The sequence below is a fragment of the Mesoplodon mirus genome (genome assembly GCF_964341445.2).
Source record: "Mesoplodon mirus genome assembly, chromosome: 15".
Classification (NCBI taxonomy): domain Eukaryota; kingdom Metazoa; phylum Chordata; class Mammalia; order Artiodactyla; family Ziphiidae; genus Mesoplodon; species Mesoplodon mirus.
The window spans coordinates 65066238-65084530 of record NC_138991.1 but is presented as its reverse complement, the minus strand read 5'-3'; the positions used below and the strand labels follow the sequence as shown (position 1 = coordinate 65084530).

The following is an 18293-nucleotide window of genomic DNA, read 5'->3' as shown; positions in this document are numbered from 1 at the left end:
TAGGGCAAAAGAAAAAAGAATAAACAGAGACAAAAGAATAGGGATGGGACCTGCACCAGTGGGAAGGAGCTGTGAAGGAGGAAAGGTTTCCACACACTAGAAGCCCCTTCGCGGGCAGAGACTGTGGATGGTGGAGGTGGTAAGCTTCGGAGCCGCGGAGGAGAGCACAGCAACAGGGGTGCAGAGGGCAAAGCGGAGAGATTCCCTCACAGAGGATTGGTGCTGACTGGCACTCACCAGCCTGAGAGTCTTGTCTGCTCACCCGCTGGGGCGGGCAGGGGCTGGGAGCTAAGGCTCGGGCTTCGGTCGGATCGCAGGGAGAGGACTGGCGGCGTGAACACAGCCTGAAGGGGTTAGTGCACCACGGCTAGCCGGGAGGGAGTCCGGGGAAAAGTCTGGACCTGCTGAAGAGGCAAGAGACTTTTTCTTCCCTCTGTTTCCTGGCGTGCAAGGAGAGGGGATTAAGAGTGCTGCTTAAAGGAGCTCCAGAGACGGGCACGAGCCGCGGCTAACAGCGTGGACCCCAGAGACGGGCATGAGACACTAAGGCTACTGCTGCCGCCACCAAGAAGCCTGTGTGCGAGCACAGGTCATTATCCACACCTCCCTTCCGGGGAGCCTATGCAGCCTGCCACTGCCAGGGTCCAGGGATCCAGGGACAACTTCCCTGGGAGAACGCACGGCGCGCCTCAGGCTGGTGCAACGTCCCGTTGGCCTCTGCCGCCGCAGGCTCGCCCCGCACTCCGTGCCCCTCCCTCCCCCCAGCCTGAGTGAGCCAAGGCCCTGGAATCAGCTTCTCCTTTAACCCCGTCCTGTCTGAGCAAAGAACAGACGCCCTCTGGCGACCTACACGCAGAGGCGGGGCCAAATCCAAAGCTGAGCCCCGGGAGCTGTGTGAACAAAGAAGAGAAAGGGAAATTTCTCCCAGCAGCCTCAGGAGCAGCAGATTAAATCTCCACAATCAACTTGATGTACCCTGCATCCCTGGAATACCTGAATAAACAACAAATCATCCCAAATTGAGGAGGTGGACTTTGAGAGCAAGATTTATTATTTTTTCCCCTTTTTCTCTTTTTGTGAGTATGTATGTGTATGCTTCTGTGTGAGATTTTGTCTGTACAGCTTTGCTTTCACCATTTGTCCTAGGGTTCTGTCCGTCCATTTTTTTGTTTTTTTTTTTACTTAAAAATTTTTTTCTTGGGCTTCCCTGGTGGTGCAGTGGTTGAGAGTCCGCCTGCCGGTGCAGGGGACACGGGTTCGTGCCCCAGTCCGGGAAGATCCCACATGCCGCAGAGCAGCTGGGCCCGTGAGCCATGGCCGCTGAGCCTGCGCGTCCGGAGCCTGTGCTCCGCAACAGGAGAGGCCACAATAGTGAGAGGCCTGCGTACCGCAAAAAAAAAAAAAAAAAAAAAAAAAAAAAAAAAATTTTTCTTAATAATTATTTTTTATTTTAATAACTTTATTTTATCTTACTTTATTTTATTTTATTTTATCTTCTCTCTCTCTCTCTCTCTTTCTCTCTTTCTTTCTACTTTTTCTCCCTTTTATTCTGAGCTGTGTGGATGAAAGGCTCTTGGTGCTGCAGCCAGGAGTCAGTCAGTGCTGTTCCTCTGAGGTGGGAGAGCCAACTTCAGGACACTGGTCCGCAAGAGACCTCCCAGCTCCACGTAATATCAAATGGCGAAAATCTCCCAGAGATCTCCATCTCAACACCAACACCCAGCTTCACTCAACGACCAGCAAGCTACAGTGCTGGACACCCTATGCCAAACAACTAGCAAGACAGGAACACAACCCCACCCATTAGCAGAGAGGCTGCCTAAAATCATAGTAAGGCCACAGACACCCCAAAACACACCACCAGATGTGGACCTGCCCACCAGAAAGACAAGATCCAGCCTCATCCACCAGAACACAGGCACTAGTGCCCTCCACCAGGAAGCCTACACAACTCACTGAACCAACTTTAGCCACTGGGGACAGACACCAAAAACAACAGGAACTACGAACCTGCAGCCTGCAAAAAGGAGACCCCAAACACAGTAAGATAAGCAAAATGAGAAGACAGAAAAACACATAGCAGATGAAGGAGCAAGATAAAAACCCACCAGACCTAACAAATGAAGAGGAAATAGGCAGTCTACCTGAAAAAGAATTCAGAATAATGATAGTAAAGATGATCCAAAATCTTGGAAATAGAATAGAGAAAATGCAAGAAACATTTAACAAGGACCTAGAAGAACTAAAGAGGAAACAAGCAACGATGAACAACACAATAAATGAAATTAAAAATACTCTAGAAGGGATCAATAGCAGAATAACTGAGGCAGAAGAACAGATAAGTGACCTGGAAGATAAAATAGTGGAAATAACTACTGCAGAGCAGAATAAAGAAAAAATGAAAAGAACTGAGGACAGTCTCAGAGACCTCTGGGGCAACATTAAACGCACCAACATTCGAATTATAGGGGTCCCAGAAGAAGAAGAGAAAAAGTAAGGGATTAAGAAAATATTTGAAGAGATTATAGTTGAAAACTTCCCTAATACGGGAAAGGAAATAGTTAATCAAGTCCAGGAAGCACAGAGTCCCATACAGGATAAATCCAAGGAGAAACACGCCAAGACACATACTAATCAAACTGTCAAAAATTAAATACAAAGAAAACATATTAAAAGCAGCAAGGGAAAAACAACAAATAACACACAAGGGAATCCCCATAAGGTTAACAGCTGATCTTTCAGCAGAAACTCTGCAAGCCAGAAGGGAATGGCAGGACATATTTAAAGTGATGAAGGATAAAAACCTACAACTAAGATTACTCTACCCAGCAAGGATCTCATTCAGATTTGATGGAGAAATTAAAACCTTTACAGACAAGCAAAAGCTGAGAGAGTTCAGCACCACCAAACCAGCTTTACAACAAATGCTAAAGGAACTTCTCTAGGCAAGAAACACAAGAGAAGGAAAAGACCTACAATAACAAACCCAAAACAATTAAGAAAATGGGAATAGGAACATACATATCGATAATTACCTTAAATGTAAATGGATTAAATGCTCCCACCATAAGACACAGACTGGCTGAATGGATACAAAAACAAGACCCATATATATGCTGTCTACAAGAGACCCACTTCAGACCTAGGGACACATACAGACTGAAAGTGAGGGGATGGAAAAAGATATTCCATGCAAATGGAAACCAAAAGAAAGCTGGAGTAGCAATTCTCATGTCAGACAAAATAGACTTAAAATAAAGACTATTACAAGAGACAAAGAAGGACACTACATAATGATCAAGGGATTGATCCAACAAGAAGATATAACAATTGTAAATATTTATGCACCAAACAAAGGGGCACCTCAATACATAAGGTAAATACTAACAGCCATAAAAGGGGAAATCGACAGTAACACATTCATAGTAGGGGACTTTAACACCCCACTTTCACCAATGGACAGATCATCCAAAATGAAAATAAATAAGGAAACACAAGCTTTAAATGATACATTAAACAAGATGGACTTAATTAATATTTATAGGACAGTCCATCCAAAAACAACAGAATACACATTTTTCTCAAGTGCTCATGGAACATTCTCCAGGATAGATCATATCTTGGGTCACAAATCAAGCCTTGGTAAATTTAAGAAAATTGAAATTGTATCAAGTATCTTTTCTGACTACAATGCTGTGAGACTAGATATCAATTACAGGAAAAGATCTGTAAAAAATACAAACACATGGAGTCTAAACAATACACTACTTAATAATGAAGTGATCACTGAAGAAATCAAAGAGGAAATCAAAAAACACCTAGAAGCAAATGACAATGGAGACACGACAACCCAAAACCTATGGGATGCAGCAAAAGCAGTTCTAAGAGGGAAGTTTATAGCAATACAATCCTACCTTAAGAAACAGGAAACATCTCGAATAAACAACCTAACCTTGCACCTAAAGCAATTAGAGAAAGAAGAATAAAAAACCCAAAAGTTAGCAGAAGGAAAGAAATCACAAAGATCAGATCAGAAATAAATGAAAAAAAAATGAAAGAAACGATAGCAAAGATCAATAAAACTAAAAGCTGGTTCTTTGAGAAGATAAACAAAATTGATAAACCATTAGCCAGACTCATCAAGAAAAAAAGGGAGAAGACTCAAATCAATAGAATTAGAAATGAAAAAGGAGAAGTAACAACTGACACTGCAGAAATACAAAAGATCATGAGAGATTACTACAAGCAACTCTATGCCAATAAAATGGACAACCTGGAAGAAATGGACAAATTCTTAGAAATGCACAACCTGGACTTCCCTGGTGGCGCAGTGGTTAAGAATCTGCCTGTCAATGCAGGGGACACGGGTTTGAGCCCTGGTCCGGGAAGATCCCACATGCCGCGGAGCAACTAAGCCCGTGTGCCACAACTACTGAGCCTGCGCTCTGGAGCCCGCGCACCTAGAGCCTGTGCTCCACAACGAGAGAAGCCACCACAATGAGAAGCCCACGCACCGAAATGAACAGTAGCCCCCACTCGCTGCAACTAGAGAAAGCCCGTGTGTAGCAACGAAGACCCAACACAGCCATAAATAAATAAATAAATAAATAAATTTAATTAAAAAAAAGAAATGCACAACCTGCCAAGACTGAATCAGGAAGAAATAGAAAATATGAACAGACCAATCACAAGCACTGAAATTGAAACTGTGATTAAAAATCTTCCAACAAACAAAAGCCCAGGACCAGATGGCTTCACAGGCGAATTCTATCAAACATTTAGAGAAGAGCTAACACCTATCCTTCTCAAACTCTTCCAAAATATAGCAGAGGGAGGAACACTCCCAAACTCATTCTACGAGGCCACCATCACCCTGATACCAAAACCAGAGAAGGATGTCACAAAGAAAGAAAACTACAGGCCAATATCACTGATGAACATAGATGCAAAAATCCTCAACAAAATACTAACAAACAGAATCCAACAGCACATTAAAAGGATCATATACACTATGATCAAGTAGGGTTTATTCCAGGAATGCAAGGATTCTTCAATATACGCAAATCAATCAATGTGATACACCATATTAACAAATTGAAGGAGAAAAACCATATGATCATCTCAATAGATGCAGAGAAAGCTTTCGACAAAATTCAACACCAATTTATGATAAAAACCCTGCAGAAAGTAGGCATAGAGGGAACTTTCCTCAACATAATAAAGGCCATATATGACAAACCCACAGCCAGCATCGTCCTCAATGGTGAAAAACTGAAACCATTTCCACTAAGATCAGGAACAAGACAAGGTTGCCCACTCTCACCACTATTATTCAACCTAGTTTTGGAAGTTTTAGCCACAGCAATCAGAGAAGAAAAGGAAATAAAAGGAATCCAAATTGGAAAAGAAGAAGTAAAGCTGTCACTGTTTGCAGATGACATGATACTATACATAGAGAATCCTAAAGATGCTACCAGAAAACTACTAGAGCTAATCAATGAATTGGGTAAAGTAGCAGGTTACAAAATTAATGCACAGAAATCTCTGGCATTCCTATACACTAATGATGAAAAATCTGAAAGTGAAATTAGGAAAACACTCCCATTTACCATTGCAACAAAAAGAATAAAATATCTAGGAATAAACCTACCTAAGGAGACAAAAGACCTGTATGCAGAAAACTGCAGGACACTGATGAAAGAAATTAAAGATGATACAAACAGATGGAGAGATATACCATGTTCTTGGATTGGAAGAATCAACATTGTGAAAATGACTCTACTACTCAAAGCAATCTACAGATTCAGTGCAATCCCTATCAAACTACCACTGGCATTTCTCACAGAACCAGAACAAAAAATTTCACAATTTGTATGGAAACACAAAAGACCCCGAACAGCCAAAGCACTCTTGAGAATGAAAAACGGAGCTGGAGGAATCAGGCTCCCTGACTTCAGACTATACTACAAAGCTACAGTAATCAAGACAGTATGGTACCGGCACAAAAACAGAAATATAGATCAATGGAACAGGATAGAAAGCTCAGAGATAAACCCACGCACATATGGTCACCTTACCTTTGATAAAGGAGGCAGGAATGTACAGTGGAGAAAGGACAGACTCTTCAATAAGTGGTGCTGGGAAAACTGGACAGGTACATGTAAAAGTATGAGATTAGAACACACCCTAACACCATACACAAAAATAAGCTCAAAATGGATTAAAGACCTAAATGTAAGGCCAGAAACTATCAAACTCTTAGAGGAAAACATAGGCAGAACTCTATGACATAACATAGGCAGAACAACTCTATGACATAAACATAGGCAGAACAACTCTATGACATAAATCACAGCAAGATCTTTTTGCCCCACCTCCTAGAGAAATGGAAATAAAAACAAAAATAAACAAATGGGACCTAATGTAACTTAAAAGCTTTTGCACAGCAAAGGAAAGCATAAACAAGACGAAAAGACAACCCTCACTATGGGAGAAAATATTTGCCAATGAAGCAACTGACAAAGGATTAATCTCCAAAATTTACAAGCCGCTCATGCAGCTCAATATCAAAAAAACAAAAAACCCAATCCAAAAATGGTCAGAAGACCTAAATAGACATTTCTCCAAAGAAGATAGACAGATTGCCAACAAACACATGAAAGAATGCTCAACATCATTAATCATTAGAGAAATGCAAATCAAAACTACAATGAGATATCATCTCACACCAGTCAGAATGGCCATCATCAGAAAATCTAGAAACAACAAATGCTGGAGAGGGTGTGGAGAAAAGGGAACACTCTTGCACTGCTGGTGGGAATGTGAATTGGTACAGCCACTATGGAGAACAGTATGAAGGTTCCTTAAAAAACTACAAATAGAACTACCATATGACCCAGCAATCCCACTACTGGGCATATACTCTGAGAAAACCATAATTCAGAAAGAGTCATGTACCAAAATGTTCATTGCAGCTCTATTTACAATAGCCAGGACATGGAAGCAACCTAAATGTCCACCATCGGATGAATGGATAAAGAAGATGTGGCACATATATAAAATGGAATATTACTCAGCCATAAAAAGAAATGAAATTGAGTTATTTGTAGTGAGGTGGATGGACCTAGAGTCTGTCATACAGAGTAAAGTAAGTCAGAAAGAGAAAGACAAATACCGTATGCTAACACATATATATGGAATCTAAGAAAAAAAAATGTCATGAAGAACCTAGGGGTAAGACGGGAATAAAGACACAGACCTACTATAGCATGGACTTGAGGATATGGGGAGGGGGAAAGGTAAGCTGTGACAAAGTGAGAGAGTGGCATGGACATATATCCACTACCAAACGTAAAACAGATAGCTAGTGGGAAGCAGCCGCATAGCACAGTGAGATCAGCTTGGTGCTTTGTGACCACCTAGAGGAGTGGGATAGGGAGCGTGGGAGGGAGGGAGACACAAGAGGGAAGAGATATGGGAACATATGTATATGTATAACTGATTCACTTTGTTATAAAGCAGAAACTAACACACCATTGTGAAGCAATTATATTCCAATAAAGATGTAAAAAAAAATTAAAAATAAAATACACCTTATTTTACTTTTATTTATAACTTAAAAAAAAAAAACTATCCATGGGGACTTCCCTGGTGGTCCAATGGCCAAGTCTCTGCACTCCCAATGCAGGGGGCCTAGGTTCTGTCCCTGGTCGGGGAACTAGATCCCACATGCTGCAACTAAGAGTTCACATGCCGCAACTAAAGATCCTGCATACCGCAACTAAAAGATCCCGTATGCCACAACTAAAAGATTCTGCATGCTGCAACTAAATATCCTGCATGAGGCAAGGAACGTCCCAAGTGCCTCAACTAAGACCCAGGAAGCCAAATTAAAAAAAAAAAACAAAAAAAAAACAAAAAAAAAAAACCAATCAATGAAATCACCACACTAACAAACTAAATCAGAAAACCATAAGATAGTATCAATAGACCCCCAAAAAAGTAAATGCAAGAATTCATCCGTTCATGGTAAAAAAAACTTTCAGCAAATTAGGAATAGAAGGGTACTTCATCAGTCTATAAAACGTAACTATGAAAAACCTACAGCCAAGATCATGCTTAAAGATTAATGACTAAATACTTTCCCCTGAAGATTTGGAACAAAGCAAGACTATCTCTTCTCTTATTACTCATATTCAACACTAGGAAATCCTAGCTAGTGCAATGAGGCAAGTATAAGAAATAAAGGTATATAGGTTAGAAAGGAAGAAATGAAACTATCTCTATTAATAGACTGCCTATGTAGAAAATCCCAAAGAATCAACAAAAAAGAAAGAAAAAGAAGAAAAAAAAAAGCCCTTATGGCACTAATAAGTGAGTTTAAGAAGGTCACAGAATACAAGACCAATATACAAAAGTCAATTATATTCCTATACATCATCAATGAACAATTGTAAGCTGAACGTTTAAATATTACAACAGCCACCAAAAAAAGTGCCTAGGGCTTCCCTGGTGGCACGGTGGTTGAGAGTCCACCTGCCGATGCAGGGGACATGGGTTTGTGCCCCGGTCTGGGAAGATCCCACATGCCGCGGAGCGGCTGGGCCCATGAGCCATGGCTGCTGGGCCTGCACGTCCGGAGCCCGTGCTCCGCAACGGGAGAGGCCACAACAGTGAGAGGCCTGCGTACCGCAAAAATAAATAAATAAATAAATAAATAAATAAATAAAAGAGGTGCCTAGATAAAAAACTAACAAAATATATGCAGAATCTGTACGTGGGAAACTACAAAACATGATGAGAGAAATCAAAGAAGATCGAAATAAATGGAAAGATTCATGTGTTCATGAACTGGAAGAAGAGTCAGCATTATTAAGATGTCAGTTCTCCCCAATTTGATCTATAGATTCAATGCAATCTCAATCAAAACATCCAGTAAGCTTTTCCATAGATATTGACAAGCTGATTCTAAAATGTATATGTAAGAGCAAAGGAACTAGGATAGCCAAAATAATTCCGATAACGAACAAAGTTCGAGGACTCATTTCACCCAATTTCAAGACTTACTACAAAGCTACAGTAATGAAGACAGTGTGGTATTAGCAAAAGTACAGACACGCAAATCAATGGGAGACTAGAGAGCCCAGAAGTAGACCTACACAAAGACAGTCAACTGATTTCTGACAAGGGTGCAAAGGCAATTACAGAGAAAGACAGTATTTTCAACAAGCGGTGCTGGAACAACTAGACGTCATATGCAAAAAAAATGAACCTTGACACATGACTCACACTTTGTACAAAAATTTATTCAAAAAGGACCAGAGACCTAAATGTAAAACATGGAAGTATGGAACTTCTAAAATAAATATAGAAGAAAATCTATGTGACTTGGGTTTGGCAATGAGTTTTTAGATACAACACCCAAAGCATGATCCATGAAAGAAAAAACTGATAAATTCTACTTTATCAAATGAAAAACTTTTGCTCTGTAAAAGACATTTTTAAGAGAACGAAAAGACAAGCCACAGACTGGGAAAAATACCTGCACATCACATATCTGATAAAGGACTTGCATCCAGAATAAAGTATCATTAAAACTCAACAACAAGAAAACAAACCACCCAGTTTTTTAAAGGGCAAAAGATCTGAACAGATACTGAAAGTCATCTGCTTCACACAAAGAAGATACACAGATGGCAAATAAGCACATGAAAAGATGCTTAATATCATTTGTTAGTGGGGAAATGCCAATTAAAACCGCAATGCAGGGGCTTCCCTGGTGGTGCTGTGGTTAAGAATCCGCCTGCCAATGCAGGGGACACGGGTTCGTGCCCTGGTCCGGGAAGATCCCACATGCCGCAGAGCAACTAAGCCCGGGAGCCACAACTACTGAGCCTGCGCTCTAGAGCCCGCGAGCCACAACTACTGAGCCTGCGCTCTAGAGCCCGCGAGCCACAACTACTGAAGCCCACGCGCCTAGAGCCTGTGGTGCTCTGCAACAAGAGAAGCCACCGCAATGAGAAGCTTGCGTATCACAACGAAGAGTAGCCCCTGCTCACTGCAACTAGAGAAAGCCCATGTGCAGCAACAAAGACCCAACGCAGTCAAAAATAAATAAATTAAATAAATAAAAATTTTAAAAAACTTAAAAAAAACACAACGCAATGCAGTATCACCACACACCTATCATAACAGCCAAAATCCAAAAAAACTGAAAATACCGAATGCTCCAGAGGATTCAGAAAAAGAGGAACTCTCATTCATTGCTGGTAGGATGCAAATGGTACAGTCACTCTGGAGGACAGTTTGGCAGTTTCTTATAAAGTTAAACATAGATTTACCATATGATCCAGCAATTATACTCTTACGTGTGCACCCAAGTGAACTGAGAACGTACATTTACACAAAAGCCTGCATGCAAATGTTTACAGGAGCATTGTTCATAATTGCTAAAACTGGAAACAACATAGATGTCCCTCAGAGCTTGAATGGATAAAAACTGTGGTGCGTTCATAAAACGGTATGATATTCAGAGAGAATATCAACGGAATGTTGATTCACTCAACAGCATGGAAAGACCTCAAGTACATTTTACTAAGTAAAGGAACCCAGACCCAAAGGCTACACACTGTAGGATTCCATTCATCTGACACACTGGAAAAGACAAAACCATGGGGCAGAACACAGACCAGAGCATGCCAGGGGCTGCGGGGGGAAGCCGATTACGTGGACAGGGGAATTTTCAAGAGATGTAACTATTCTGGTACAGTACTAGAGTGATGGATAACTATGCATTTGTCAAAGCCCATAATTGTACATCATAAAAAATGAATTTTAATGTATATAAACTATCAAAACAACCTAGCCAGGAGGTCAGGGGATGCCAGGATGGAATGCAGACTGTGACAAATGAATCAAACTCTATCACAAAAGTATAACTCGGCCACACTGAATGCAAGGAAAGAGGGAGGGCTGGCCTAAGAAACTTTGGAAATTGTTCTGAGTAAAAACTAAGGACAAAGACAAAAGTAACTGTATAGAAACACCGGAGTCTAACTGGGGGTAGGCAAACAATTCTAAGACTGCTTTGCATGTGCATTGGGGTTAAGCAAATAAACCATGGGAGATGGTGGGGCAAGATTTCTCACTAGTGAAGAAGGAGGTTCCAGATAAGCAAGAAGGGAAGGCCAACACACACCCCACCCCACGTACTGGATGAGAATCGGAGGTGCCAATGAGAATTCATGTTTACCCTAATATACAGTCAAATAGATATGCAGAGAAATGACCATATGTGAGTGAGCACACCCACATTTGTAACCTAGCTCTGTTTGCTAAGAGAGTCTGGAAGCAGTGACACCCCAGTAGCAATGGGCACTCTCAGCACAGCACCCAGATCTGGGTTCCTAACAACACTCCAATAAAAGGAACAAGGGCTCCTGGAGAAATGGCTGGTTTTAGGGCTGGGAAATGAGAGGAGCCTGCAGCATCCTGTAATACCACAAAGTAAGGAACTCTGGAAAAATAAAGAATGGAGGCATGTCACAGGGATACAGGAGACAACTGGGAAGAACCACCACTGACCAGAGCCAGACAATTTCATACCACAAGTAACACGGCTGGACCACAACCCACAGTGTAAACAAATATGACAATTGCCAAATAAATTCCTTACAGAGGAGATCCAAATAACATGTGGAGATGCCCCCTCGGGGGGTCCCTGGAGCATGGACTGGACCCCATGACTGGGTTCCAGAGGACAGAGAATGGACGGAAAGAGGAGAACTTGACAGAGGAGACACCTGGCAGACACACCCCAACCAGGTGATCCAGGTCAGTATCATCTGTGATGCAAAGGGCACCTCTCCCCTGTGGGATTCTCCCCAAACCCACAACCTGTCCAGTCACGAGAAGACATCAGACAAGCCCAATTTGAGGGACATTCTACCAAACACATGACCAGACATGCTCAAAACTGTCAAGGTCATGAAGAGCCAGGGAAGTCCAGAGACTGCAGCAGACCAGAGGGGACAGAGGAGCCATGATGGCTAACGCAGTGCGGGGACACCGGACGGGAAGGGGTGCCGGTGGAAAACCAGTAAGGTCTGGAGTTTGGTTAATAGTTTTGTTTTGTTTTTAAAGGCAAATGTTTCTTGAATACTTCGTGCGGCTCATTGTAACTGCAGGAAGAAAACTGAGACCTGATCCCTCCATGACAGCAGATGTCCAGGATGTCAGGAATAAAGACAGAGCACTGGACACCAGAGGGTCAGCAGGGAGGGCTCCCCTGGTCTTCTCCTCGCACCCCTCCTGCTGCCTCCATCACTGGGCAAAAGCTGCCTAAGTCCACATGCCACCGACTTTCCTGATAACGTGGAGGCCACCCCCACAGTGGTGCCCACCCAGCCCTGGCCGTGTGTGTGCACATCCGTACACATGCACCCAGGTGGAGCCTGTCTCTCCCGACTCAGACTACATGGGGACCTAATTAGCAATGGCTGAACAGCTGGACATCCTCCCTCCCCACAACCACAGTCCAATGCCATGAAAGAAAAATGAGATTTGGTCTCACTAGTTAAAAAGTAAATCTACCAACAACATATTAAAAGGATCATACACCCTGATCAAGTGGGATTCATCCCAGGGATGCAAGGATTCTTCAATATATGCAAATCAATCAATGTGATACACCACATTAACAAATCGAAGAATAAAAACCATATGATCATCTCAACAGATGCAGAAAGAACTTCTGACAAAGTTCAACACCCATTTACGATATTTTCAATTTTTAATTTAAAAAAATTTAAAGTTTTAAATTGTGGTAAAATACACAAAGCATAAAACATACCATCTTAACTAAAAAAAAAAAAAAAGTAAATCTAAGACAAGCATCATAGGAAACTTCCTACTTTATAGGAAAAAATGAAAATAGAATGGGTTTAAATTTCAGAAGGAAAAAACCTATTCATTTTTCACTCCTGTTATAGAAATGACTAAATAAAGAAAAATATTTTCTAAAAATCATAGGATCTCAAAGCTAAACCAAACAACCAAACTTAGAAAGGCTCAGTCAGCCCCCACCCCACTCTAGGAAAGAGTCAGCCCTCTGCCCAGCTCTAGGAAGGAAGGCGACACCCCCCCACAGGTCTAGGAAAGGAGGAGACAGCCCCTGCCCAGCTCTAGGAAGGAAGGAGACACCCCCTCCCCCCAGCTCTAGGAAGGAAGGAGACAGGGCCCAGGCATGAGACTCTCAGCTGCTCCCTGGTGGGGTAACCCACAGACTGGCCTAGGAGAGGTTACCAGGTCACCTAATATGCATTATCAAGGATGTCTGCAAATATTTTCTTTAATAAATCAAAAAGAAAAAATTTAGTTTTCTCTCCCCTTCAGATAAAGTGCTATAAAATTAAAACAGAATCATCTCCGAAATGTCACTCTCTGACGGGTGGTTTTATGGACTGTGGCTAAATTCTGGGCCTTAGAAAAATAACCTCCAGTACTTTTTCTTTAAAGGCGTGTGCTGTAGAGAGCTCAGACGTAGGGCAGGTTTGTTTCTTAAACAAACTGGAAGCATTTTACAGAGAAGCTTGTGAAACCAAGCAGAGCATTTCATTAGCAATCGAGGGGCCTGGAGGGAAGAACTAACTTTCTGTGAATCTTGGAAGCGCTGAAAGCTCAGAACAACAGAAAATGAAGCAAGATTCGAGTACTCTTTTGGTTCCATTTTCTTGCTCAAAATTTCCAAAGAACACCTAAGAGTTCAGCAAATGCAGGTGCGTGTGGTTCTGCTAGGCTGCGCCAGTGCTGGGCCTGGGTGTGGACTGGCCGCAAGGCTAAGCTACCAGACTCCAGGTGAGACCTCTTGACCATGAGTGAGACAAGCTGCAGCTGTTAGAGGGTGCAGTTTAGGTTCACCTCAGACGCTCCAACAGTGACTGGCAGCTGGGAGGAAAGATCTAATAAACTCCACTACAGGTAACGTAAACAAGGAAAGACACATGCATGACACTGCACAGCAAATCTGAACCAAAAGGACAGTACCATAAGCTAGCAAAGCCAGGAATCAGAGTTGGGCTGAAACTAGCTGTGAGATCTTTTTGAAGTAGGATTTTAAAAGATACATTATCCCGGGGACTCCAAGGTACCATATGAAACTGGGGAGATAAATAATTTTGCTGATGTGTCAAAAAGTCCTCCATTCACTCCAGTGCTTGCAAATCCTTCTGGAGAGCACCATGGCGGCAGTCACCTACATACGGTTACTCAGACGGTCCTGGCCATCACGGCGGTGGGTCCCATATGAGGGCACAATTCCCGGGGCCTGGGAGGAGCTCACCTTCTTCTGCATCAGATCCTCGTTTAGCTTCAGGCTCTGGTCTGAGCTGGGAGCCTCCGTGTGTTGGTGGTCCCCAGTGGGGTACATCTGGGTCCCACTGGGGTGTATGGACAGACAGGCGCCTGGAGTCAGCAGACTGAGCAGGGCCAGAGAAGCTCGTCCAGAACTCGGGCAGGAGTCTTAAGTCTGAGTGAGCTCACCTGGGCCCCGCGAAGGAACGAGGAAGGGAGCTCACAGAGCCACGCCATCACATGACGAGGACCAGGGCCAGGATGGCAAGGCAGCAGACTCGAAAAGCTCCCAGAGAGGAAAAAAGGTCCCTGTGGTACTGTCATATCATAAGAAATATTTATTCGGTCTTTGTCCAGGTTCCTGGCACAAAGCTCCTAAAACCCCGGGGGTTTCCTGAGTGATGAGGTGAGAGGAGCATCTGTTATTCATAACAAGCCCCTTTCAACCTTACCTGGGTTTATACCAATGAGGTGATTCTTGGAGGATGGGGGCTGGTTGCCAGAGGAAATTTCAGCCCCACTCCTGACCTCTGACCTCCCGGGACGGGGAGGGGCTGGAGACACAGCTGATCTCCAACAGCCAGGGATTTAATCAGTCCTGCCTGTGTAATGCAGCCTCCACACAAACCCCAAATGGAGGGGGTTCAGGGAGGTGCTGGGAGGGTGGCTCCCGGGGAGGGCGTGGGGGCTCTGCACCCCTTCCCACACCTTCCCTGGGCATCTCTCCCATCTGGCTGTTCCCGAGTCATGTCCTTTATGATAAACCAGTAACATAAGCAAAGTGTTCCCCTGAGTTCTGTGAGCCATTCAGGCAAGTTATGGAACCCGAGGAGGGGGTCGTGGGAACCCCAATTTACATATGGTTGGTCAGAAGCACAGGTGACGGCCTGGACTTCTCATTGGCGTCTGCGGGGGGGGGGATTTCTCGTGGGACTGAGCCCTCAGGCTGTGGGGACGCTGGGCAGTTAGGGTCAGAATGAACTGACTTGCAGGACACTCACGTGGTGTCTGGACAATCAGACGATTACTCGGTGTGAGAAAAAACCCACATCTGGTGTCAGAAGCATGTGAGCAGAAGAAATAAAAGTGTTTCCCTTTAGTCACCTGCAAAAGAGCAGGAGTCAGATTGTGTAAAGACCCCTTGACACCACAAAGTTCTGAGGAAAACTGCTCTGAGAGCCACAGACCCAGGTAAGTGGACAATTTCTACATGTGCAAGGAAGGACACAGAAAGTTCACCTTCTCTGTATACTTTCTTGGAAAGTTGTTTGGGATATGCTCCAGTAAAGAGAGAGAATAAACCCCAAACAAGACACGAGATCTGAGGAATTACAACTACAACTCAGAGAGAACCAGGGGCCTCTCGGGTGGGCAGTCTCTGACCTGAGTGTCACACCCAGGGCCTGGGGTGCCGAGCCGGGGAGGGGGGAGGACACATTTGGAAAAGTATCCTATGGTGGCACAGAGCAATGATAAAGACTGCAAAACGTCAAGGAAATTTTATGGAGCAGGAGCTGCTCCTATAAGACAGAGGTATTAAACACCGACCCTGGCTGCAAGGATCTCCCAGGGAGTCGCACAGACAGGTAGACTAATGACACTAAGAACTCTGTTAGATGTGCAGAGGGTGAAGGAAGCATAGGCTAGGGGTCCATTATTCAGCCTCCTGGTGGGGTCAGCAGTCCATGAGGGCAACTGTAGCACTCAACATCAAGTGAAAGCTGTGGACAGCCTGTGGCACTGTGGGAAATTCCTGGGACTTAAGGAACTCTGAGGTAGCTCACAGTCCCCAGGAGATCTGGAACCCTCCAGAAAGAAATCAATACAGGGCGACTGCCTACTTGCCGGAGCCATCTCAGCCAGGGACCCTCGTCCCTGAAGATGGTAAACTGGTTCCTTCGTGCAGCTGAAAAACACTGACTCTACCCCAAATAGCGAGAAAAGATGGTGGGGGAATGCATTTGCCAAAGCAAATCATTCTGTGCTCAGCACCGGCCTTAAAATATCTTCTTGACCCACTGGTTCAAAACGGTTTCCTTCTGAACCGAACAGAGAATCCCTGTGGAGATCAAAGGCAGCCCCTAACACTGGAAAGCCGAGCTGAGTTTTTTATAAGCTGTGCTCTCTGCGAGCGAAGCCACCGGGGTTTTTCCACTGTCATGGCGCCGGTTTAAGGGTCTGTTAAAATCTCGCAGATTAACTTTGTCTTGACTCCATCTTTTGCTAAGTGACAGCTCAAACGTTTAGAATGCCTTATCCCGTGGAGAATAAAGCAATACTGCCAAGAAGTATTTTCTACAGTAACTTAGAGCGCACGAGAGTCGTAGCTGATCCCCCAGCGCCGCACACTGAGCCTCACCGCGCGCCGGGCCCTGGTCCCCGCGGCGCCCCGCTCGGTGTGTCATGACGGTCGCTGTGCAAAGCGCGGCATTTCCACCCCCTTGAAACGCATGTTCTGAAGACTCAGAAATGACGCTGGGACGGCCGGTGCCCGCGGCGGGCAATCCCGGCCGGCCCGCCGGGTACCAGCGCCCTCCGGAACCCTCTAGAAGGGGGACTGCCCACTGGCCCCAGGCCATCTCAGCCGGGGGCTGTGCCCCAACCCCACTGGCCCCCGCACTGCCACGTTTGTCTGAGAAGCCCAATTTGGCTTCAGGCACCGTTGCTCGGCTCAGGGCGTTTGCGCCCCTCCAGGCGTGGGGATCGGGGTCGGGGGGTGTGCACTCCGCGCGCGCGCGGAGGGGGGGGCGTCCGGGTGTTCTGGGGGGCGGCCTGGGGCGAGGGGAGGGAGAGAGGAAGACTGGGGCAGACCGCGCGGTTCTCCGCCTGGTCAAACCTGGCTCGCACAGAATCCCGCAGGTGAGGCCGCACCTGCTGCTCAGGCCTCAAAGCTGCGGAGCGGCGGGGAGGGCGGCGGGGCCGCAGCTCGTGGGACCTGCAGGCGGCAAAGGGGAGTCACCGCCTCACGAGCTCCTGGTCAGCGCGGGGTCGGCGTGGGGCCCCCCGGACCTGCAGGACGGAGGGGCGCGCAGGGCCGAGGCTCGGCCGCGAACCCGCTTGGGGGTGGGCCTGAGGGTGGGGGGCAGGGCGCGAGCGGAGGGGCCACACTGGGGCGCCTGGCCCCGCGGACTCACAGTAAACGAAAGCGAGGGCCTTCAGGAGCACGATCCTGGTCAGCCAGAAGGTGCCCGCGCGGAGGCGAGCTGGGCAGCCCGCGGGGTCGCGCCCCGGCCCAGGCGGAGATTCAGGCGCCGGGCCCGCGGCCCCGGCCTTCCGCCTCCTCAAGGGTTCCTCAGGCGCCGCCATCGCCGGGGCGTCGAAGCGCATGCGCGAGAAGCGCCGCGCGCTGAAATGCCCCGCCCACGCCCAGAGACCCCGCCCACACTTGGAGGTCCGACCAACTCCGGCCAGCCACGCCCATGCACGGGGAGCGAGGACCCGGCCTGATACCGCGCGCGCTCCCCGCAGGTCGCTCGGGGCGCTGCAGCCGTGAGAGTAAGGGGGTGGGTTCGTGGAGAACGGCGCGTCGCCCCACCTGGAGCAGGCTTTACCCACTCACTCATTCATTCACTCGCTCATTCATTCATTGAATTAGCCAAAGTTGCAGAGGCCCCCAGTGCCCTCCCCTACCTAGGCGCCTACCTTCCTGGACCCTCACACTGGAGAGGGACGGATGGCACTTCAGAAGCAGAAATGCAATGTGAAAGAGATTATTGGAAAGCACGTATCAGATCACAGGCCTTCTCCGCGTCCAGGGCGGCTGAGATGTGGGCAGCCAAGGACCCTGGAGGGTACTGCGCTCCTGCTGCACGCCCTGGCTGTGTATGGACTCGCATTCCTGCAGAGGAAAGGCCAGAGCAGCAGCTTCACCCCAGGGCTCCAGGCTGCCACCGCCTGAACGGGGGGTGTGGACCAGTACCTCACAGCTGTCCCCTCCCAACTCC

The 18293-nt window shown here is 45.9% G+C and overlaps 1 protein-coding gene across 1 annotated transcript in view; it reads right to left on the bottom strand.

The window, feature by feature from the left end:
* The window catches only part of LMF1 (lipase maturation factor 1), a 90487-nt gene extending 72828 nt beyond the window's left edge, over nt 1-17659 (bottom strand). The window contains exon 1 of the mRNA XM_082644910.1: nt 17484-17659. Within this exon, the coding sequence (XP_082501036.1) occupies nt 17484-17655 (172 nt within the window). The 5' untranslated portion in view covers nt 17656-17659. The remainder of the gene's footprint in view (nt 1-17483) is intronic.
* Between the last annotated feature and the right edge of the window lie 634 nt (nt 17660-18293).